The following is a 20,387-nucleotide window of genomic DNA, read 5'->3' as shown; positions in this document are numbered from 1 at the left end:
GGACACGCGACATCTCGCACACAGCCCGCACAGCCGCTGGCGTGTCCCGTGTGCGCGTGAAGGTTCCTTTCTATAGACGTTTTGGCCTTAAAACATGTGGTGCAGGTTACTGTGCGGGTGACCCAGTGGATCCAGAAAGGCCCCACGGGAGGGCGCCAGCGGGTCCCGGGTGCTCCGTCCACCAGTGCCATCGCTCCTCTCCCGGGGCTGCGCCGCCTCCGGGTTCTCGCTGTGCCGAGGCCAGAGAAGGCCCTCGAGGTCCATGTTCTAGGATGATCAGAGACCAGACGGAAGATGCGGGCGAGAGCTCTCGTGGCAGATGCTGTGAAGGGTGGCACTGGGGGTGGGGGGTGGGGACTGGGGGCCTCTCGGGGTGTGGGAGCAGAGGAAGGGCCTCTGCTGGGGGTGACGCTGGCACCCGCATCCGGTGGGAGATGGAGACCCGCATTTCCCGGGAGGGTGGCGCCTGGCGGGGAGGGGCGGGGGAGGGGAGAAGGGGCCCCGGCCAGGCGGCCACCTGGGGGGCCAGGTGAGGAGTCTGGAAGTTATCCCAAGAGAAGGCAGAGGCTGCTGGAGGCAGGAGTCAGAGCCACAGATGAGACGTGGGTTTGGGGACTCTGGGCTACAAGGGGGAGAAGGGCACATGGGATTGTGCAGGGGGAGGGCAGGGCTCGGTGGGCTTGGGGCGAGATGGGGGTGGGGCGGGGCCGGGCGGGGCTGACCCCCAGGTGCTGACCCGGGAAGCAGGGTTGGTGACCTGCGTTGACCGAGGAGGGAGAGGGTCCCAGCAGCGTCTGACAGAGCGCAGCTCTTGGTCACTTAACCTTTCTGAACCTGTGTCTTCATCCTTAAAATGGGGATCCAGAAACGAGTCATTACCTATAAAGGGCATGGAGCAAAGCTCGAGGGAGCCTTCCGTGTTAGCTATTAGCACTCGGGGGGACCCTGTCAGTAATCTGCTGTCCCAGCACGGATCCGCACACCAGGACAAACGTGGGCTGGGAGGGACTCCAGGACGACAGGCAAACCACCTGCCCTGGGGAAGACCACACGCAGCACCCCGTCACTGTTGCATGACGTCACGGCCACGGAACGTAGACAGACAGACACAAATTCAACAGAAGCTAGGCGCCCCTGGGCAGCACAGCGTGTGAGAGATCTGCTGGGACAAGAAAGCTCTACTTTGGAACAATCACAAACTGTAAAGTATTTCTATCTTAAGATAGACTGAACAGCTATGTGTGAGTCACCCATCCTGCTGAGCTTAGAACATTCCTTTCCAACATTATCCCAGATACTTTGTGGATTCAGTCTAAGTCACCGTGGCCTCCTCCGCAGCCCCCAGGGCGAATGGCAGGGGGGGGGGGGGCGTGACACATGAAATGAAGGGCGGGCATGAGTGCGGTGTACCTGTCAGGGTCACAGGTGCCCAGCACAGACACCACTGTGGGTCCACAGGCACCGGGGACAGGCCTGGTGCACCGTTATCGAGGAAGCAGAGAAAATGCATCTGCTAAAATGAGCTTTGGTGGAAAACATTCAGCTGGCGTCCTCTCTCCCTCTCCACTGCCCTTTTGTAACAGCGCTCTTATGCAAGTCCCCTGCTATATATAGCGGGGCTCGGGCCCCGGGACTTGCCCTGACGGAGGCGGGCGGACGGCGGCCACCTCCCCCCACCTCATGCCCAGGGGCAGCCGGACAGGGCTCGGCGGGAGACCGGGCTCTGGGACCCTCACGGCACAGCCGCCACCTCTCGGACCTGCAGCCTCCCACGCGGGAGGCTGACACAAGGCCCGTCTCCAGCCTCACTCACCGCCTCACTGTGCAACCTCCGCAGACGTCTGGGACACATTTTTCTGGTTTAGCCAGTAATGTGTTTTTCCCTCTCTATGTCGATCCAAGATTTATGCAAGAGCTAGAACTCTGACGTTTCAGTCTCAGGACCCTGGACCCTCCCACCGTCCCCACCAGCTTGTGCACGCAGGAGAAGCCGTGTGTGTGTGTGTGTGCGCACGCGCGCGTGCGTGTGCGCTGTCTGCCTCTCCCTCCCCCCAGGCTACCGTGGTGCCTAGGGCAGAATCCACGCGCACCTGACGTGGTCCCCAGTGTACCTACCATCTGCAGGTCAGCACACGGTTCACGGATGAACGGCTGATTGACCAGTGGAACGGGGCGGCGGCTGCTCACGCTTACTGAGCTCTCGCTGTGTGGCTTTGGTGATTGCTCTTCCCTCCTTTTGTCGACACGTTGCCACGTTTTTGCTCTGTCGCGCGACCCAACACTGGCGCTGTGTTTCCCGTGAGAGAGAGCGCAGACGCACGCCTGCCCCACAGCCCGCCGTCTGCGCAGTCGAGGCTTCCTCCCCGCGTGCGGGCGGCGCCAGTGGTGCGGCCCCGCTGGGTGGGATGGGCCCGTGTGGAGCGGCGTCTGCCTGGCGCCTGGAGGAGAGTGCGCGGAGGACGCGGTCCCTCGTCTGTCCTGACGGCACCCACCATGCCCGAACGCCTTGGGCTGGGACGGCTGGGAAAGGCAGTCTTAGAGTCATTAGCTGTTGCTCGCCGGGGGGAGTCAGCAAGTAAGGGAGACGACGAGTGGGAAATTAGAGGACAGCGTTGGGCCACTCGTGGGCAGATCCGTGACCACTATCCCGTGAGAGACCAGGTCCTCCGAGTCCCAGCTCCGCGGTGAGCCCTGCTCAGGGCGTCTCAGTGGGACCAAGACACCCCAACCCTTGTGAGAAGGGGGGACTTCCAGAAGGAGGCCTCCAGGGACCCTCGGGCGGAGACGCCGCGTGAACTGCCACGAATGCAGTTTGTGTCTTCTGCTGGTCGCATTAAAAAGGGAAGAGAAAATGAGTGAAATTGATTTTAACAATATGTTTTGCTTAACCCAGTGTAGTTAAAGTAGCGTTTTAACAAGTGGGTGATATAAAAACTAGTAACGAGACCATTTCACACACAGAATGTTTTTGAACTAAGTTTTCGAGGTCGGGTGGGAGCTGCACACCGAGGGCCGTGGGACCGGCCACCACTGGGGTGTGGTCCCCTCGCCGTGGGCAGGGCCCTCTTGGGCGGCGCGATGGGTCTGGAGGGGTGAACCGGGCGCACACGGGCCTTGGCCACGCGTGCTCTGCACGGCCGCCTCCGCCCTCCCGCGTCCGGACACCGCTGCCCAGCGTAGCGCCCACCAGACGCAGCGCCACCTGCAGTCCTGGCGAGGGGCGCGTTTGATGAGCACCTGCTGTGTCCTGAACCGCGGCCGCGACTGTCAGCACGGAACCCCTCTCTCGTGGGGCTCGGACTCTGGGCAATGGGGCAGAGAGTGGGAGAGAGACAGAGACGAGCGGGGGTGTCGCAGTGAGCACTGTGGGGTAGACGCGAGGTGACCAGTGGAGAGAGAAACTGAGCAGTGGAGAGGAGATGGGGAGGTGTGGCCGGGCCGAGCACTCACTGACACTTCACCCTCGGGCTAGGCGGACAGCTCCGTGCAGACCTGCCCTCCGAGGACGGAGAGAGACCCCTCCGGCCGCACTGGCCGAGGGTAGCGAGCCAGGGGAAGGACTCCAGGACTCGGCGAGGACGCTGGCTCCTGGCGGTCCCAAGTCTCCAGTGCCCTCATGTCCCCCTGCCACTGCACAGCGATGGATGGCTTGAAAGGTGGCGGCAGGATGCTCCTGAAAGGCAGAAAAGAAAAGGTTTAGTCTCTACGGTGTCATCAACACGTCAACATACATCATGAATGACCGTAATGTCTTCTGGCTGATTTTGGCATCTTTGTAAATTCTGGGGATCTTTTGTGTTTTAGGGATCAACACATGTCCACAGCAAGAAAAAAAAAATAACTAGTAAATTTTGTTTCCAGACTTAAAACAGTTACGTTAATCCTGTCTTATTCAGAAGATACTAGCTACAAAAATACTTACTGATCTTGGTTCCCTGGTATGAGCTGCTTTGTGCTCTTGAGGTGGCTAGAGGCCACAATCAAGAGAGGAGATCACACCTAAAAGGACGAGCCAGGGGTGAAAGGTATGCTCCGTACCATTTTTACCTTAGGAATTCAGGACGGCGGTCCTTAGACACGATCTTATCGTATTTAAACTTGAAGATGTACGGCGCGCTGGCACCACCGTATCTAGTCGCGTGCACGGGCACACGCGTGCACACGCCCACACGGTGAGGCTGCGTTCCCGGGAGGTCGCCCTGCTGCACGGGCGGCTTCCCAGCAGGGGCTCACCCCCACCCTGCAGAAGTCGCCCTTGCTGGAACCTGATGTGGAACGTGTATTTCTTTTATCTGTATTCTTGTTGGAAATGACTTTTTAGTTCTGTTACTTAGAAGATGAAGCCTTGCAGTGAAGGAAATTCTCACCTAGTGTCCTCACCTGAGGGAGGCTGTGCCGGCTGCCTGCCACTTCCCTAACTGGAGGGCCACCTGCCGTGCTTCATCTCACAGAGCAGCCGTGAAACCCAGGTGCATGTGCAGTAGGCGTCGCGTGTTTAGGAAAAGATAAAGTACAGTGAAATAAGCTCAGTACTGCAGCTGTGCGTGCTCTGCTGTAAAGTTTTCTTCCTTTGAAAGGCATTTCTAGATTTTGCAGCGTTTTTATTGTGTTGGAAATGGTCATAAATACCATATTATGGGCCGGGCGCGGTGGCTCACACCTGTAATCCTAGCACTCTGGGAGGCCGAGGCAGGAGGATCGCTCAAGGTTGAGAGTTCGAAACCAGCCTGAGCAAGAGCGAGACCCCGACGCTACTAAAAATAGAAAAAATTAATTGACCAACTAAAAAAATATATATATACAAAAAAGAAAAATTAGCCGAGCATGGTGTCGCATGCCTGTAGTCCCAGCTACTCGGGAGGCTGAGGCAGGAGGATTGCTTGAGCCCAGGAGTCTGAGGTTGCTGTGAGCTAGGCTGATGCCACGGCACTCACTCTAGCCTGGGCAACAAAGTGAGACTCTGTCTCTAAATAAATAAATAAAAAATAAAAAAATAAATGCCATATTATGGAAAAGCCCATTTGATAGAATGCCAGATAATACACACAGTCATCTGTAACCAGGTTGGAAACTTCACGTAGCTATGACAAATTCCTCTCATTTTTTCCTTTAAGAGTAACTGCATTCAATAATTGGGTTGTTTTTATCTAAGAATTATTTTAGTGGTTTTAGCCATTGCTCAGGGAGGGAACCTCGTTTATTACGGTTCTTCCCAAGACAGACTTGGACAGACTTCGTGTCCTGCTGGGAGGACCGGGCCCGTCCCCGCGGGGGAGGCAGGCTGGCCGGCCCCGTGAGGGCTGCAGCCCATCCTTTGGCCTCTGAGGAATGTCGGGGTCCGTTGGTCAAAAGCTAAGAAGGCCCAAAGCCATTTAAGACGCACAGCTCTTTTCCATGGCCACAAACCTCTTAATTGATGCTGCTAAGCTACGTCTCTCGGGCTTGCCAGAATGCACTGTTGAGCTTTTTCAAGAACCTTTTCCTTTCTGCAGTGGACAGTTGGAAGGGGAGTCCGGGGGCAGGCAAGCCCTGCGTCACCCGGGGGCCCTCGGCCGCGTGTCTTGGCTGTGAACATGTAGGCTGGCAGTCTGAGGGCGGCCTTTCAGAGAACATAGGTTACTCTGAGCACCCAGGTCCAACTGCGCGTTCCATTCGAGATGGAAACATGTAGAAAATGTTACTGGCAGCTTGTTATTTATTCAGAAATGTTTAGTTCTTGAGTTCTGGGCCTATGGAAATGGGAATTTTTTTTAATTCCAGCATATTTAGTGGTAGTCTCTCGAGAGATAGAGTGACATCCTAGATGAGCAGTATTAGCAACGTTCAGACGTGTAGTCTTGAAAGACTAGGCAGTGGGCTTCACAGGTTGGAGAGACCTTAAAAAATATTTGAAGGGAACTATTTAAAAATAGTCCGACTCCCCCCTCTGTTTCACAGGTACAAGGAGAGTCAGAGCCGGAATGATTTGGTTCAAGGCCGCACGAATAATCGGTGGCACCGTCACTCTGCCAGGGGGACACCGGGTGGCCCAGGAGCAGGAGAGGCTATAACAGGGCGTCCGTGATTTCAAAAACAAAGCTAATTTTGAGGATTCAATTCCAACTGTTTTGGGCTTTCTTCTTCTTCTGTTTCTTTATTTTCCTATAACAAACACCTTGTTCAGAGAGGATAGGGAAGGGCAGAACTGTAAGTGAAAACTCACTGCTATTAGGTGACAGGTCTGTTGGTGGTTCTCAGAAATTTGGATTCACATTTTACTTGTGAAATAGGAACTGAGAACCTTTATCAGTCAGTTTCATTCCCTTCCTGGCCCCGTGCTGCATATCGTGGACATGCAGTGGATTGCTGTGACATCGTGATGTTTAGTTAGTAGAGACTGAGCATTCAGTGGCTTCTCCATGTAATAAATGCCAATACTGAAATAAAATAAATTCTGGAAGCAAATTTATTTTCTTAGTTTTAAAACCAACTCCTTCAAGTTGCTTTGTATACTCTTGTAGTTTCTCCAATACATGAAGTTTTTAAAGCCGAGCATGTGAGACGAAGCTCCCTAAAGTTAAATATGTGGGGTGTCTTTAGGGCATAGCGAGGCTGTCTCTATGCACAGCTGTTTTGTTACCGGTGACACAGAGCAGAGGGGCTAGGAGTGACGGGGTCAGAGCCACCATCTGGGGTGGAACCCTCTTCAGAAAGGTCCCTGAGGCTGAGGAAGTCACCGTGTGCGTGGTAAGTAGCCCGCGAGTCAAGGTGCTTTGCTGGGAGACACCGTAATGGCCGGTGCCGAGCAGACCTCGGTTTGAATCCCACCCCAGCCGCGTAACCTTGGCGACGAACTTGGACCTCTGCGCCTCAGTTTCATCCTCCATAAGATGGGGGTGATAAAAGTGGCCTGTCTCCTGGGGCGTTTATAAAGATGAAATAGTTTGTATAAATAAAGCAGCTACGATGGTGTTTGTTGTGCACAGTGAGTGCGTGGTGATCGTTAGCTATCATCACTAGCGGTCAGTCGCGGTGACACGGTGCGGCCAGCAGCAGCAGCAGCAGCAGCGATAGTCACGGCTGACCAACGGCTTTGGTGGGAGCCCCTGGGGCTGTAAACACAGGAGGATGAATGACCCCTCTCAGGCCTCCAGGACAGTAGCCCTGTGTCGTCTTTTACAGTACGGCCTTCTTTAAGATGCAAACTTCTGGAATGATCTTAACCACCATCTTAATATTTTGAATGTACATGGTTAAAAATATTCAAACAGTATAGAAGGTTACAAAAAGCAAAATAAAAGATATTTCTTCCTTCCACCTCATGCTAGTCTCACTCAGAGATCAGCACTTTTAACTATTTGCTTTTGGTCCTTCTGGTGGTTTTTTTGCACAGCTGTGCGAAGGATATATGTATCCATCTGTTCATTGACTTGTCGACTTTACACAGTGCTGTTAGATTAATTCTTAATATTATTCTTACCAACAAGGTGTTCTTGTCATGCTTTTTGTGCAATTACTGAATCTCTCCCCGTTTCCACTTCCGTACCTGTAAAATAAGGAAATTGGACTGGTGGGTTTTCAAGGCCACTTTCTTAAAGTGTTGTTAGAGACCATTAAGCAAAAGGGAACTGAGGGGCCGTGGGTGAAGCTGATTCATACATGGAATTCAGAGATAAAACTAGTTTCAGGTGCCAAAATAGTATCCCAATTTCAACTGTTGTCTTTTATCTCTCAACTCAGCCGCTTTTTTACGTATTGGCTTCCTTGTGGGCTCTTCTGTGATGGCCAGCAACTCTAGGGGAGTCTGTCCTTTTTGTTAGCTGTCAAAGGACAAAGAGATGCATTGCCTTTCCATCTTCAGTGAGAAAAACCCAAGGGAAGGGCCCTGGCTGGCCCGGCCTGGCCTGGATCGCATCTCTATCCTTGGGGGCTTGCTGAAGCCATGCAGTGACGGCTAGACCCGGGACAGGTGCCCACCGTGCCACCTGAAGCCATGCAGTGACGGGCTAGACCCGGGACAGGTGCCCACCCTGCCACCTGAAGCCATGCAGTGACGGGCTAGACCTGGGACAGGTGCCCACCCTGCCACCTGAAGCCATGCAGTGACGGGCTAGACCTGGGACAGGTGCCCACCCTGCCACCTGAAGCCATGCAGTGACGGGCTAGACCCGGGACAGGTGCCCACCCTGCCACCTGAAGCCATGCAGTGATGGCTAGACCCGGGACAGGTGCCCACCCTGCCACCTGAAGCCATGCAGTGACGGGCTAGACCCGGGACAGGTGCCCACCCTGCCACCTGAAGCCATGCAGTGACGGGCTAGACCCGGGACAGGTGCCCACCCTGCCACCTGAAGCCATGCAGTGATGGCTAGACCCGGGACAGGTGCCCACCCTGCCATCTGAAGCCATGCAGTGATGGCTAGACCCGGGACAGGTGCCCACCCTGCCACCTGAAGCCATGCAGTGACGGGCTTGACCGGGGTCAGGTGCCCACCCTGCCACCAAGGTTAGAGGGCTGTGCCTGGCAGACCTGCAAGGAGCAGGGCAGAAGCAGGTAGTGCGGGCAGGGGTGATGCTGCTCCCAGACACAGGAGGGACGCTGGGTCGTGAGAACAAGTGCCTGCTCCACTTGGAGTTTCAGGAAACTGATTTTAGGAAGGAACTCATTCAATTCTCCACCTACTAGTGAGTCATCACTTGCTTTCATGAATGCTCACTACCATGCCAGCAACCAAAAATAAAGCCTGACCTCCGCCTACACATTCTTTAGCTCGGTATCGGCCGTGAGCAGTTCTGGCAGGACCTCCAGGGCACTGGGAAACCGGGGACAGACACCGCTGTGACATTCCGGGCAGACACCGGTGCTTTGGAGTCTCCCCGACACGGCCGGTTAGCGCGGCCTCGTCAGTGGCACTCTGCTGGGTCTCTGTGGCTCGCCCCACGGTGACCTTCAGGGAGCTGGGGCCTCATCCACACGGGGACCCACCTGGCATCTGAGGACACAGTCCACCCCGGGGCGGGAGCAGTGGCCCTCTCGGAGGAGAGACTTGCCGAGAGGTGACTCAAGTTCTCACCGGGGACTTGAAAACATCCCCGAGGCACCTCCCGAGGCAAACACAGGCCGTATTGCGTTTTGACTGGCAACCAAATAAAACAGAAAACGGGCGAGGCCCGGGCTGCCCCTGACGGGACGGGACGGTGCGGCCCAGGTGCCGCACGGGGGCTGCCGCGCCAGGCTCACAGGCGCGCTGGCTGGGCCGTGGGAGGCTGGGATTGCGGCACTCAGAAGCCAGAGACATACGGGCGCTCTCTGTGAGAGCTCTCGTGGACGTGTGTATGCGTCTCTCCTCTGGCACAAGACACATGTTCCCCTCACGTGCCACAAGAAACGCGGCCCAGCAGCCTCTTCAGAGGTGTTTCGTGACATCTGTGCACGAACGCTGTAATGATCCAAAGGGAACGAAGGACATGTCTGGCCTGTCGGCGTGAGGTGCGGACGGCGCCACGCCCTGACACACCGCGCCAGCCTGGGGCCGGGCCATGGAGGAGGAGAGGGACCTGCCCTGTGGGGTCGGGGAGGGCTTAAAGAGACAGAGACATCGAAACGGGCACAGAAATAGGAAGGCAGACTCGGTGGGAGGAGAGACGGTGGTGGGGGTGGAGGGGAGCAGTGCGGAGAGGCCGCGAGGAAGGAAAAGCCGAAGAGTGAGACTGATGTGGAAAAATGAAAAGGTGGAGATAGAGCAGCAGTTGGAGATAAGGTTATCAGGACTGCTTGGGGCCAAATTGTGGGAATTCGGGATATTAGGGGGAGAAACTGGGGTGAGAGGGACTCTGTAAAGTTGAGGTGGCACCTTCATGTCACGTGGAAACGGGTCCTGCGATCCGGATTCAGGGCCGAGTCTGGCTTAGGGTGGTGAGGGAGACACAGCCGAGTGCTGGCGCAGAGGGGCATAAAGGAAGTCTCCCTCTCGGTGGGACACCGTGTGCAGGAGCTGGAAGGAGCCAAGCCGTCGGGGGCAACACAAGGAGGTGGGTTGGCGCCGTCGGGGAGGAGAGTGCCTCTAGGAAGAGCGGGCGGGTGACCGCGCTGTCAGGTGATGCAGAGATGTCAAGAACGAGGATGGAGGAGAGCCGGGGACTGCTGGACCCCAGGTCGTGAGCATGATACACCCTTAGCCTCGGGTTGAGCAAAATGGCGTACGTCGACTTTTGGAATATTTCCAAAATCAGGTCAAAGGATAAGACAGGGTTGTGGTGGAAGGAGGGGAACAGTTCATCACCACAAGAGCCGTGGCTACTGAGCACCGAGCACCACAGCAGACCCGCAGCCAGCCCCGTCCCCGCGGGAGCTGCTTCTCTCCTGGGCAGAATTCACGTGTAAGAATATCTGTCCTAAGAAAAGAAATATGACAGTGTTAACCAATTAGGTGATGGTTATTCACAGAATAAAAGTATCCTTCCTTTTATAAAAATATTTACCATGGACCTACTTTAGTGTTTAGTCTGCCTCTCTAATCCCTTTAAAATCTATTTCTGTTTACCAAAAAAAAAAAAAATACATATATATATATATATATTCAAAACAGATGAAACAAGTATGAAAACAATAGCATAAGGTTAAGGTGTGTGCGTATATAAAAATAAATACCATACCTGGACTTGCTTGCTTATTTACCAGTTCCGTTAAAATGCTTATTTATAATGTTTAAATCTTACAGGTCTAAAGAGGACGTGTCATAAAAATCTAAAAGTTTGTTAGGGCTGTGCAGATGTTACGTTATAAATTTCCATGATAAAGTTGAGGAATTGCCCCAGAAAGAATAAAAGAATCGCCTGGGACCATAAACAGCCCGTGGCAGAGCCGGAGTTGGACGGTTCCGTGTGGTCGAGTCTTGCCCTTGCTCTTCCGGAACCTGCCTGCAGGCACCAAGGCCACCGCGGCCACTCCCCGGGAAGGGTGCGGCTGTGTGGCGTGAGTGCCCGGAGCTGGATGGAACCGGGAGTTAGTTGGGTGCTTTAGAGAAATCTAGGGATGCCAGTTACATTCAGCAGATGTTTATGGAGCAGCTTACCTGTGAGAAGAGAGGAAGACACTGAAGATAACATGTTTGGGGCGGCACAGAGAAGGGAGAGAATTGCTATTTTGTAAAGACACGTGGCCAGATACCGGTTCCTCGTCTTGAAAGGCATGACACTTTGCCCTCAGTGGTAGTTCATTCTTGCAGATTCCCCACTGCACACCGCGTTCTAGATGGATCCGGCTGGGTGACTGAGTGAGACCTCATCTCTTAAAAACAAAAGCAAAAACAAAACTCTTGACTGGTGATTCAGATCCTAAAGGCCCTGGGTGCTGTCGCTACAGAGAGGCATAAAAGTGAATCAAGTACTCAGGAGGAGGCAACAAATATTTAGGTCATGTGGAAGGTCAAGGTTCTTTTATGTTGTCATGCCTGGTGTAGGGAAAGCAGCCAGGGACAGATTTAGGTTCTAACCTGGCTCTGCAGGTAACCTGCTCTGTGACCTTGAACAGGTTACTTTAATCTGTTTCCCATGTAGACATGGACCATGACCGGGTACAGCAAGTCCAGACAGTCTCACTTCCTTTAAGTACTGGAACTTGTAGAACTGAAGAATAGGCAAACGTGGGGAACTTCTTAGACTTTCTGAATTGGGACTGTGGTGGAGAGGGGGGAACAAAAGAAGCCTGGAGGAGTGTGATGGGTTAGCTGGGCAAGACCAAAGATTTAGACAAGATGGCGCTCGAAGCGTGCTCGCAACCAGGGCTCTCTCGACGCACAACCCAGCTCTCCATCCTGTGCTCAGTGCTCACAACAGGTTCAGGTCAGTGTCACTCCCGTTTCATTTCCAGAGAAAGGACTGCAAAAAAAAAAAAAAAGGGGGGAGGGGACTGGAGAAGTGATGATTTTTTTTTTTTATATAACAACTTTTAAGTATTTTTCAAACGCTTTAGACAGCCTTGCCTTTCCGGTACCTTTCATTCACTTGGCCCTTTGATCTCTGTGAAAATTTATAAAAACAACCTAGGCCATGTGCGGTGCTTCACACCTGTAAGCTCAGCGCTTCGGAAGGCAGAGGCAGGAGGATCACTTGAGGGTTAGGTGGTCGAGACCAGCTTGGACTGTTACATAGTGGGGCCTTGTCTCTACAAAAAATTTTTTTAAAGATTAGCTGGGCATGGTGGCCTGTAGTCTCAGCTACTCAGGAGGCTGAGGCAAGAGGATCAGAGCAATCCTGTCTTTAAAAAGAAAACATTTTTTAATAAAAATGAGAACCAAGAAAATAAAATTGTGCGTTTCATCACATCAGAATCCAGCTGTTAAATCCATTTAACTCCAGTATTTTTTTTAAAAAAATTATTATTTGCACAGAAATCAAGTCAGATACTTTTAAGATTCAAAACGTGTGTTTTTTGCTGTCCCCTCCCTGCCCTTCCAGTCCCCCGCATGTTCTGGTCCTCACCCAGGGCTGCACCACCGAGGAACGGGGGAAGCAGAAGCGCCAGCACAGCTCTGCAGTGCAGGATTAGCCAGGTCACCGGAGCGCCTCTTCCTGTCTCGTGCGATGCTACGTTAATAACGTCTTGAACTGTCACTTCTTACTAAAAGTAGCCAGTCAGCAGCTTTAAGCCCACTTGGGCGAACCCGGGGGTTCTTTTTAATGCCCCAATGAGTAGGCCGGCCACGCGGAGAACCAACTACTGGTGGCCTGGGCTTTCCTGCCCTGCTTCTTTGAAGCCCGGCTCTTGCGAGCAACTCCCTCATCCCGGGAGAGCCGTCCTGGCTCCGGTGCAGGGCACGGCGTGACGTCTGTGGCCGCCTCAGCAGAGCCACCACACACAGCTCTTTGCCGATGCCGGGCCTGGCTCGAAAGACCTCGAACACGGCCGCGGCTGTGGGCCTTGTGAGCCCAGGCGGGGACCGGGTTGGGGGGCCGTGCCTTGGAGGAGGGCCGCGCAGATCACGTCCGGTGGCGTGCAGAGTGTGGAGGAGTGTTGTTGACGAGCATGCCGGGAAGACAACGCGTGCTAGCATAGCTAGGGAACGTGAGAGAGACGGCCAAGGCAGGGGCTCAGGAAAAGGAGCGTTTGGGGACTCGGGCGAGAGTGCCGGATGGCGGGTTTTAGAGCCGCTGGGTGGTTTTCATGAGTTCTATTCCCGGGCCGGTTCTGAATACATGAAACTCAAGAACATGTGTGCTGGACAGGCCGCCCAAGCCACACAGGCGACTGGAGCTCAGGGCAGTGGCGAAGCCCAGCAGCGGCCTGGCTGCTTTTAAAACGCTGCAGTTCACTTCAGCAGGACCCCACGGAGTTCTTTGTTGTTGGAGTCTTTGATGCTCTGCACGGGTTAAGAATATAGAACCACCTTCTCGTTATGCCTTTCAGTTCCCAGGACAGTTCTTGTCTCTTCATGGCTTTAAGTGTGATCACTTTACTGGAGAATCGCAGAAGGTAATGGGAGACCCGGGAGGGAGTGCGGAGTTTGCTGCCGTTCCCACACGAGTAACTATGGCTCACACACCTCAGTCTTTTTTGACTTTTATAAGCAGCTTCCGTTGTTTTTACTGCTGAGTTTCTAAAAGCTTGATTTTTGAAGATTAAATCCCTGTGGATAAGAAAGTGTGGGGTTTTTGTTTTTTAGTTTTAAGGTTAGGCCCATAGCTTTGCCTATTTGTAGAATTGTTTGTTTTATCTGCTTTTATAGTGCCACCTTCTGTTGAAGTTTTGGTTGAGGCTTTTTTTTTTTTGGACAGCTATTGCTCCCTCTGTTTACCTGATATAAATAACAGAAAACACCTTAGATGTACAATTGAGCTAAACAGGGAAGCTTTTGAATAAAGGAGTGAGATATTAGATAATTGCTAGCTGCTTACTTTTGTTCCAAAAATTAAAAATCAAACTATCTCTTCTCAATGGAAAATATCTGTGCAATTAAATCTACATTACAAATTTAATTTGCTATTGCTTATTGAACACCTACCTGTTAAAGATAGGTGTCGCTTGCTTGCATGTGTTTGAGATGTATACAACATCGATATGCATTAAGGTTTGCCTAAGTAATTGGCAATTTAGGGTTTACCACTAAAATCGTGTGTATACTAAAGACCTTTTCGGGCAGCAAATGCAGAGATGAGAGCAGAGCTTTTATAAAAAGCCGCGTGTGGTGTTTATGGAACGCAGAGTTGGTAGCACCGAAGTGGGCAAATCCGACTAACCTGCATCTGCCAAAAGCAACTTCGATCAAGTGGTGGTTTTCTTTTAGTTTTCTCATTCTGATAGAATTCTTTTTCCAAAAAGTTGGGTGCAAGTTGGGAGAGCTCGTGTTGGAAAGTCTTCCTCTTGATTCCCCTGGTTCTGTTAAAGTAAAGCGCGGCTCCTGGAGGTCGGACAGAGTTCCCGCCGGGGTCCGCAGCCAGTCCGCACCGTGCCATGTGCCATGCAGAACCGATGCCGGGACAACCGGTCCCGAGCCGCGCCGGCGGTCGGGGCAGCCCGTGTGGTCAGCGCCCCGGGCCCAGGGTCCCTTCCAGCCCTGTCTGACCGTGCCTCTCTCTCTCTCCCCGCAGGGACCCCCTGAAGCTGCAGCGGCTGCAGAGCCAGGTCCTCCCGGAGCCGGCCGGCCCCGCGTCCCCGCCCGCGCCCATGAGCGCGCTGGCCGCCCGCGCCGCCGCCGCCATGCAGTCCTCCGGCTCCTTCAACTACGCGCGGCCCCGGCAGTTCATCGCGGCGCAGGGCCGGGGCCCCGCGTCGGGCCCGGGCTCGCCGGCCTCCAGCCCCGGCTCCTCCAGCCTGCCGTCGCCCCTGTCGCCGGCGCCCAGGCAGCTGGGCCGCGCGCCCCTGCCGCCCTTCGCCGAGCCCGAGTGCCCCTGGGGCCCGCCCTCGCTGTCGCCGTCGCCGCCGCCGCCGCCCCCGGCCTGCAGCCCCGGCCCGGCCTGCGCGGGGCCCGACGCCTTCCCGCCGCCGCCGCCGCCGCTCCCGGGCCCCGGGCCCGCCGCCTTCCTGAGCGCCCTGCTGCCCTCGCAGCCGCCGCCCGCCGCCGTCAACGCCCTGGGGCTGCCCAGGGGCGTCACCCCCGCGTGAGTGACATGCCGGTCCCGGTCCCCGCGCGCGTCCCTGTCCCCGCCCGTCCCCACCTGCGCCCGCGCCCACCCACGCCCGCGCCCGCGCCCGGGAGGCGCGCGCGTTCCCTCCGCCCGCGTTTCAAACGCGTGGCACGGCAGCTTCGCCGAGCTACTGCGTGGCCACGTGACCGTCACCAAGGTCACCGCTTCCTCCTGGGGATTCAACACCGTGAAACTCTTACCAGGGGACGTTCAAAGGCTATGCAGTGCTGCTCTCAGTAACCATGGAGAGGGCAGCGGCCTTACCCGCCACGCGGGACCCCGCGCTGAGCAGTGCCCGTGGATAATCAATTTCACCCGCGCAACATTCCAGAGAGGGGTCCTTGCCCCGGCTTACCCAGCTGAGGATTCCAGTAGTTAAATGATTCGCCCAGGGTCACGTGGCCACGGAAGTGAGATTTGAGCCCATGTTTGTCCCACGTCCAAAGTCCATGCTCTGCCACCAAAACATGTGTCCTGATATCTCACACCTGTAGTGTTACACAGATGTGCAGGAGTCTGGTCATTAAGTATAGTGGTCATTAACAGAACCAAGAAGTAAGGCTTTACCTGCGCCTAGTGACCGACTGGAAGGGGCAAAGACAGGTAAGTGTCCTTAGTTTAGACACAAAGGAGGGGCATGCAACGTGGTGAAGACGCGATGGTGCCAGTCCTGCCTCTGGCCAGCGGTGTCTCTAGCTAGACCGCAGGGCTCCTCTAGCCCCGCTTCCTTATTCCCAGATGATCCACTGTCCGTCCCTTCTTATATCACAGTGACCGTGTGGCAGCTCTCTGGAATCTTCACGATGGAAAGTCTTTAAGGATAAATCAGATGACATCTACAAATGTACACTAAAACCTTCAAAAGAAATATTGTGCAGGTGTTTGGCATGTTTTATTGAAGAGTAAAATGAACACAAGCTACTAGCACTTACTCATTTTTGAAATCTTCAGTAAAATAAGTGCTAGCAAAAGTCAAGCTGGTACCTGTATCTCAGCTCTCCCTGCTGAAATCCTACTTCAGCTTGCCAGAAGCCCAGTGTTTGTTCAGAGGGAAAAGGAGGAACCCCTTCTAAATTTAGAATTAAAAGGCCAGGTGCAGTGGCTCACACCTGTGATCATAGCACTCTGGGAGGCTGAGGTGGGAGGCTGAGGCAGGAGGATCCCTTGAGCTTAGGAGTTGGAGACCAGCCTGAGTAAGAGTGAGATCCCGTCTCTACTAAAGATAGAAAAATTAGTAGTCCCAGCTACTTGGGAGGCGGAGGCAGGAGGATCACTTGAGCCCAGGAGTTTGAGGTCATAGTGCCTACGACAATGCCACTGCACTCCACCTGGGGTGATAGAGCGAGGCTCTGTCTTCAAAAAAAGAATAAAAACTAGAAGACCTTGGAATTAAAGTCTTTCTTTTTTTCATCCATATATAAAATGTTCCTTGGCTGGGATAGACTAACGCCACCCGCCGCCGTAAAGATGAGCACTGCCCTGTCTGGCCTTGGCTGGGTGTGTGGGGAGCTTTAGTTAGCAATGCCTTATTTTGTTGGGCGCTTTCTAAATGTTGATTATGTAACTTTTACATTTGGAATCTGGCTTCTTCTCAAGCCCTTATTTGAAAAAGCAGAGTCAAATGAATATGTAAACAAAGTCAAATAAAGGAGCCAAATATAGTACAGTAGTGATGTGACAATGGGCTTCTGTTGGAGGTTGAGTCACGCAGCTTGCCTGAGGAAAACCTTTGTCTTTCTCCTCCACTCTTGTGTTTGAGCTGCCATTTGGCCCGATATTATCAGCTACAAAGAAGCTAATCATCAGAGAGACTCAGAAAGTGGGAGTTGGTTGTATGACAGTTTTCTATCCTCTCACTAAAAAGGTACCAAATCTGGCTTCCTAGGAAGATAAACACTGCATAAATAATCTGTTCTAACATTTCCCATATGGAATTTGATCAAAGATTAGTTTTTTTTCAAAGGAGTTGTGTAGTCATGCCTTTTACCACCCTAAGGATAAACAGTGGCTTATTCTGATCTCCGACTGGGAAGCCCTAAGGAGGTGAGCAGAGGCCACCTCGGGTGACAGGAGCATTGCTGCTTGTCACCATCTCTCACGGATGCTCCTCTTATGGAGTTGAAATTGTCACCACAAGAGTCCAGTAGTTCCTGCCATTCCTTAAAAACTAATGGGAAGTCATGCTGATCTTTTGGCTATGCAAAAGGCACCCAAAGACAGTTAAGTGCTGTGACATCAAAAATCAGCGTCAGTCCTAGACTGCAGATTTTTAGCTCTGTGCCGGCCCAGCAAGACATTATTATGTGGTCACCCTTCTGTCTGCAAGGAATTTTCCTGTTGCTAAACCACACACACTGGAAGAACTCATTCCTTTGGGTTGATACGAGTGTCTTTTGAAATATTCTTTTCCTCTGGCATACTGTGGGACCAGTCATTGGCATTCTGAATTAAAAACAAAAATGCTGCTGTTTATCTATCGTGATAATCCAAATAATTTGCTGCAGATGGAGTGTCCCTTGAGGACTGCCATGACTAGTTGGCATTCTTGAACTTGTAGGATCTGCCAAACTACTGTCAAATCTATATTTTCAATTCCACTTATAAGTATAATTTCTTTAGCTGGATGGTTTTGCCTTATATTTTTGGTATGTGAAGTGCCAGCAAATAGATTCATTACACAGGACTCAGTGAAGTAGAAATTCGTTAGATTTTTTCACAAGACCGTTTAACCAAAATTTTACATATAAATTTCCAATATCTTAGTTTTCTTTCTCTCTTTCTTTCTCTCTCCCTTCCTCCCTCCCTTCCTTCCTTCCCCTTTTCCTTTCCTTTCCTTTCCTTTCCTTTCCTTTCCTTTCCTTTCCTTTCCTTTCCTTTCCTTCTCTTCTCTTCTCTTCTCTTCTCTTCTCTTCTCTTCTCTTCTCTTCTCTTCTCTTCTCTTCTCTTCTCTTCTCTTCTCTTCTCTTCTCTCTCTCTCTCTCTCTTTTTCTTTCTTACTTTCTTTCTTTGACAGCATCTTGCTCTGTTGCCTGGGCTACAATGCTGTGGCATTAACCTAGCTCACAGCAACCTCAAACTCCTGGGCTCAAGCGATCCTCCTGCCTCAGCCTCCAAGTAGCTGAGACTACAGGCATGCACCACCATGCCCGGCTGGCTAATTTTTTCTATATCTTTTTAGTTGCCCAGCTAATTTCTTTCTATTTTTAGTAATGGGGGTCTCGCTCTTGCTCAGACTGGTCTTGAACTCCTGACCTTGAGTGATCCTCCCACCTTGGCCTCCCAGAGTGCTAGGGTCACAGGCATGGGCCACGGTGCCCGGCCATATCTTAGTTTTCTTAATCACCAGTTGCATACTTGCTGTCTTACTCTGTGTGGTTAGCACTGTTATTTCAGTCTGGAGAGAGGAGGTTGGGAGGTGCTGAGTTTCCAAGCCGCCCATGGGGTCAGGGCTCTGTTCTCAGACGTCTGGGCAGCAGAGGTCAAGGCAGGGCACAGAGGCCATGTGCGCAAGCCGGCGGTAAACCACAAAGCCAGGAAGGCAGAAGGCGGTGGGCTCTCTCAAGCTTGCGGCGACAGTGCGCGGCGGCTGGTTCCTTGCGGTTGGGGGAGCGTGTGCACACGCAGTTCCCCGAGTGCCTTTCCCCCTCACGCTACGCCCGTCTATTTACCGGGCCGCTGGCGGAGAGAATGCCACCTCGCCCAGAGCTGTCCACAGACACAGATGCCGAGGTGGCCCCGTCTTCTAGGTGGAGGCAGTGAGGGACACGTGCCTTAGAGGGAAGTCTGTTTGCACTCTGACAAAGTCCGCGTGGCCCACTGCCCTCACCGTCGCTGATGGTGCGCCAGCTCCCCCGCCCTAAGCCCGTCCCTGCGCGTAGCCGGCGGGGCTGCGAGGTGGCGGCCACCCAGAAGGCGCGGTAGCGCCCCGCGGGCACGGCACGGTGGCGCTGTCTCTGCCGGGCTCTGGGCGCGCTGCTCGTCCTGAGGCCGGGTCGGACCAGAGCGTCCCTGAGAACTGCCGGGCGCTGCGCCTCCCGCCCGCTGCACGTCCTCAGGGGCGGTGCTCGCGGGCTGCCACGCGGCCGCGGCGCTACAGTGCTCTGTGCCCGCAGCGGGCTCTCCCGTGTGAGCAGGCCTCAGTCTGAAACGCTGCCCCGTGCTCCGTGCTGGTCACCCACGAGAGCACGCGTCAGTGACCGCTTGTGTGCAGGCGTGCGAACGAGAGCTTTAGTTCCGCGGGCCCCTGGCTCTTCCCAGGCATGACCTCATTGTCCCTGATAGAAGACAGGCAGGTGGGGACTCTGTCACCATTCCGCATTCCAGAGGAGAAGGGACTTCCCCGGGTTCTGGGCCAAGCCTGGGCAGGGAGAAAATAGTGTGACTTAGCCCCGGGGTGTGGTGACTCGGTCGATCTCCAGGAAGTCGATGCCTGATATTTCTTGATTAAAGAAGACCCTTGGCAGAAGCAACAAAACAAAATTCCCTTAGTTTTAAGGAAAAGTTTGTAAGAAACTTAGCTGTAAATTTTTAACTTACGATCCACAGCATGTTAGGCAGGTTTCAAGTCGAAACAGTGGTTCGATGGCGACCAGTCCAGAAGAACCCGGCAGACGCAAGCTGCAGTGGGCTCCGCGGACAGCTCCGTAGTCCTGTCTTTCTCCTGCGGTCGAGAGACGGGCAGGTGGGGGCTTCTCCTCCTCCGTGAGAGAACAGAGACCTGAGGGGGCCGGGGCATGCCCAGGACGTTGCAATTGGGCTCCTCGGGGTCCCATATCCTAGCAGATGCCACAGAGAGTCGAGCCTAGTCCTGGGCCAGTATTCCCGGCACGTTAGTAGGAGCGGCCTCCGTGGTGTGCCGGGACGGGGCCGGGATTCTGTGGAAACATCTCTGACTCAGAAGCGCCTCAGCCCCGGCGGGCTCTGCACTGAGTTGTGCGCAGCCTCGGTGCCTTTGCTATTTTGTTTTTCAGAGAACCGAAATATGAAGAGAATTTAATAGTAGGATAACATTATCTATTTTCCTTTAAATATGTGCTCAAGGTGCATTCTTTTTTTTAACTTAGCAGCTTTGGCTTCATAATAAAATTAAGTTAAAAAAAAAATAGAACTGGCATACAAAAACTCAGTTTGTATCTCTTGGGCCCTTCTATGTATTGTTTCATATACGACGTTCTTGAATATAAGAGATACCTAAATGCCAACATGTTGATGAGTTTGCCCACTGAAAGTCTGCGGTTGCCCTCAGATTTCACCGAAAGCGAGAGGAGGAGAATCAAGAGGAC

General features: G+C 53.4%; 2 protein-coding genes across 6 annotated transcripts in view; one reads left to right on the top strand and one right to left on the bottom strand.

Annotated features, from left to right (window-relative positions):
* PALLD (palladin, cytoskeletal associated protein) overlaps window positions 1–20,387 on the top strand; it is a 203,976-nt gene that overhangs the window by 142,831 nt on the left and 40,758 nt on the right. For both annotated transcript variants that reach the window (XM_076010738.1, XM_076010739.1), the window contains one exon: window positions 14,569–15,078. In XM_076010738.1, coding sequence (XP_075866853.1) covers window positions 14,569–15,078 — 510 coding nt within the window. The remainder of the gene's footprint in view (window positions 1–14,568; window positions 15,079–20,387) is intronic.
* CBR4 (carbonyl reductase 4) overlaps window positions 1,740–20,387 on the bottom strand; it is a 95,505-nt gene continuing 76,857 nt past the window's right edge. Inside the window, exons 5-6 of one of the 4 annotated variants that reach the window (XR_012923281.1) lie at window positions 7,460–10,374; window positions 1,740–3,673 (exon numbers count right to left, since the gene is read on the bottom strand). Coding sequence is in view for 3 of the 4 variants with exons in the window: in XM_076010742.1 (XP_075866857.1) it covers window positions 10,277–10,374 (98 nt within the window). In the remaining variant the exon portion in view is untranslated. Of the gene's footprint in view, window positions 3,674–5,001; window positions 10,375–10,411; window positions 11,860–19,064; window positions 19,463–20,387 lie in introns of those variants that run through there. The other 3 variants (XM_076010742.1, XM_076010747.1, XM_076010745.1) reach the window with 3 other exon arrangements.

The sequence above is a fragment of the Microcebus murinus genome, chromosome 15 (genome assembly GCF_040939455.1).
Source record: "Microcebus murinus isolate Inina chromosome 15, M.murinus_Inina_mat1.0, whole genome shotgun sequence".
Lineage (NCBI taxonomy): Eukaryota > Metazoa > Chordata > Mammalia > Primates > Cheirogaleidae > Microcebus > Microcebus murinus.
This window is presented reverse-complemented; position numbering and strand designations above follow the sequence as displayed.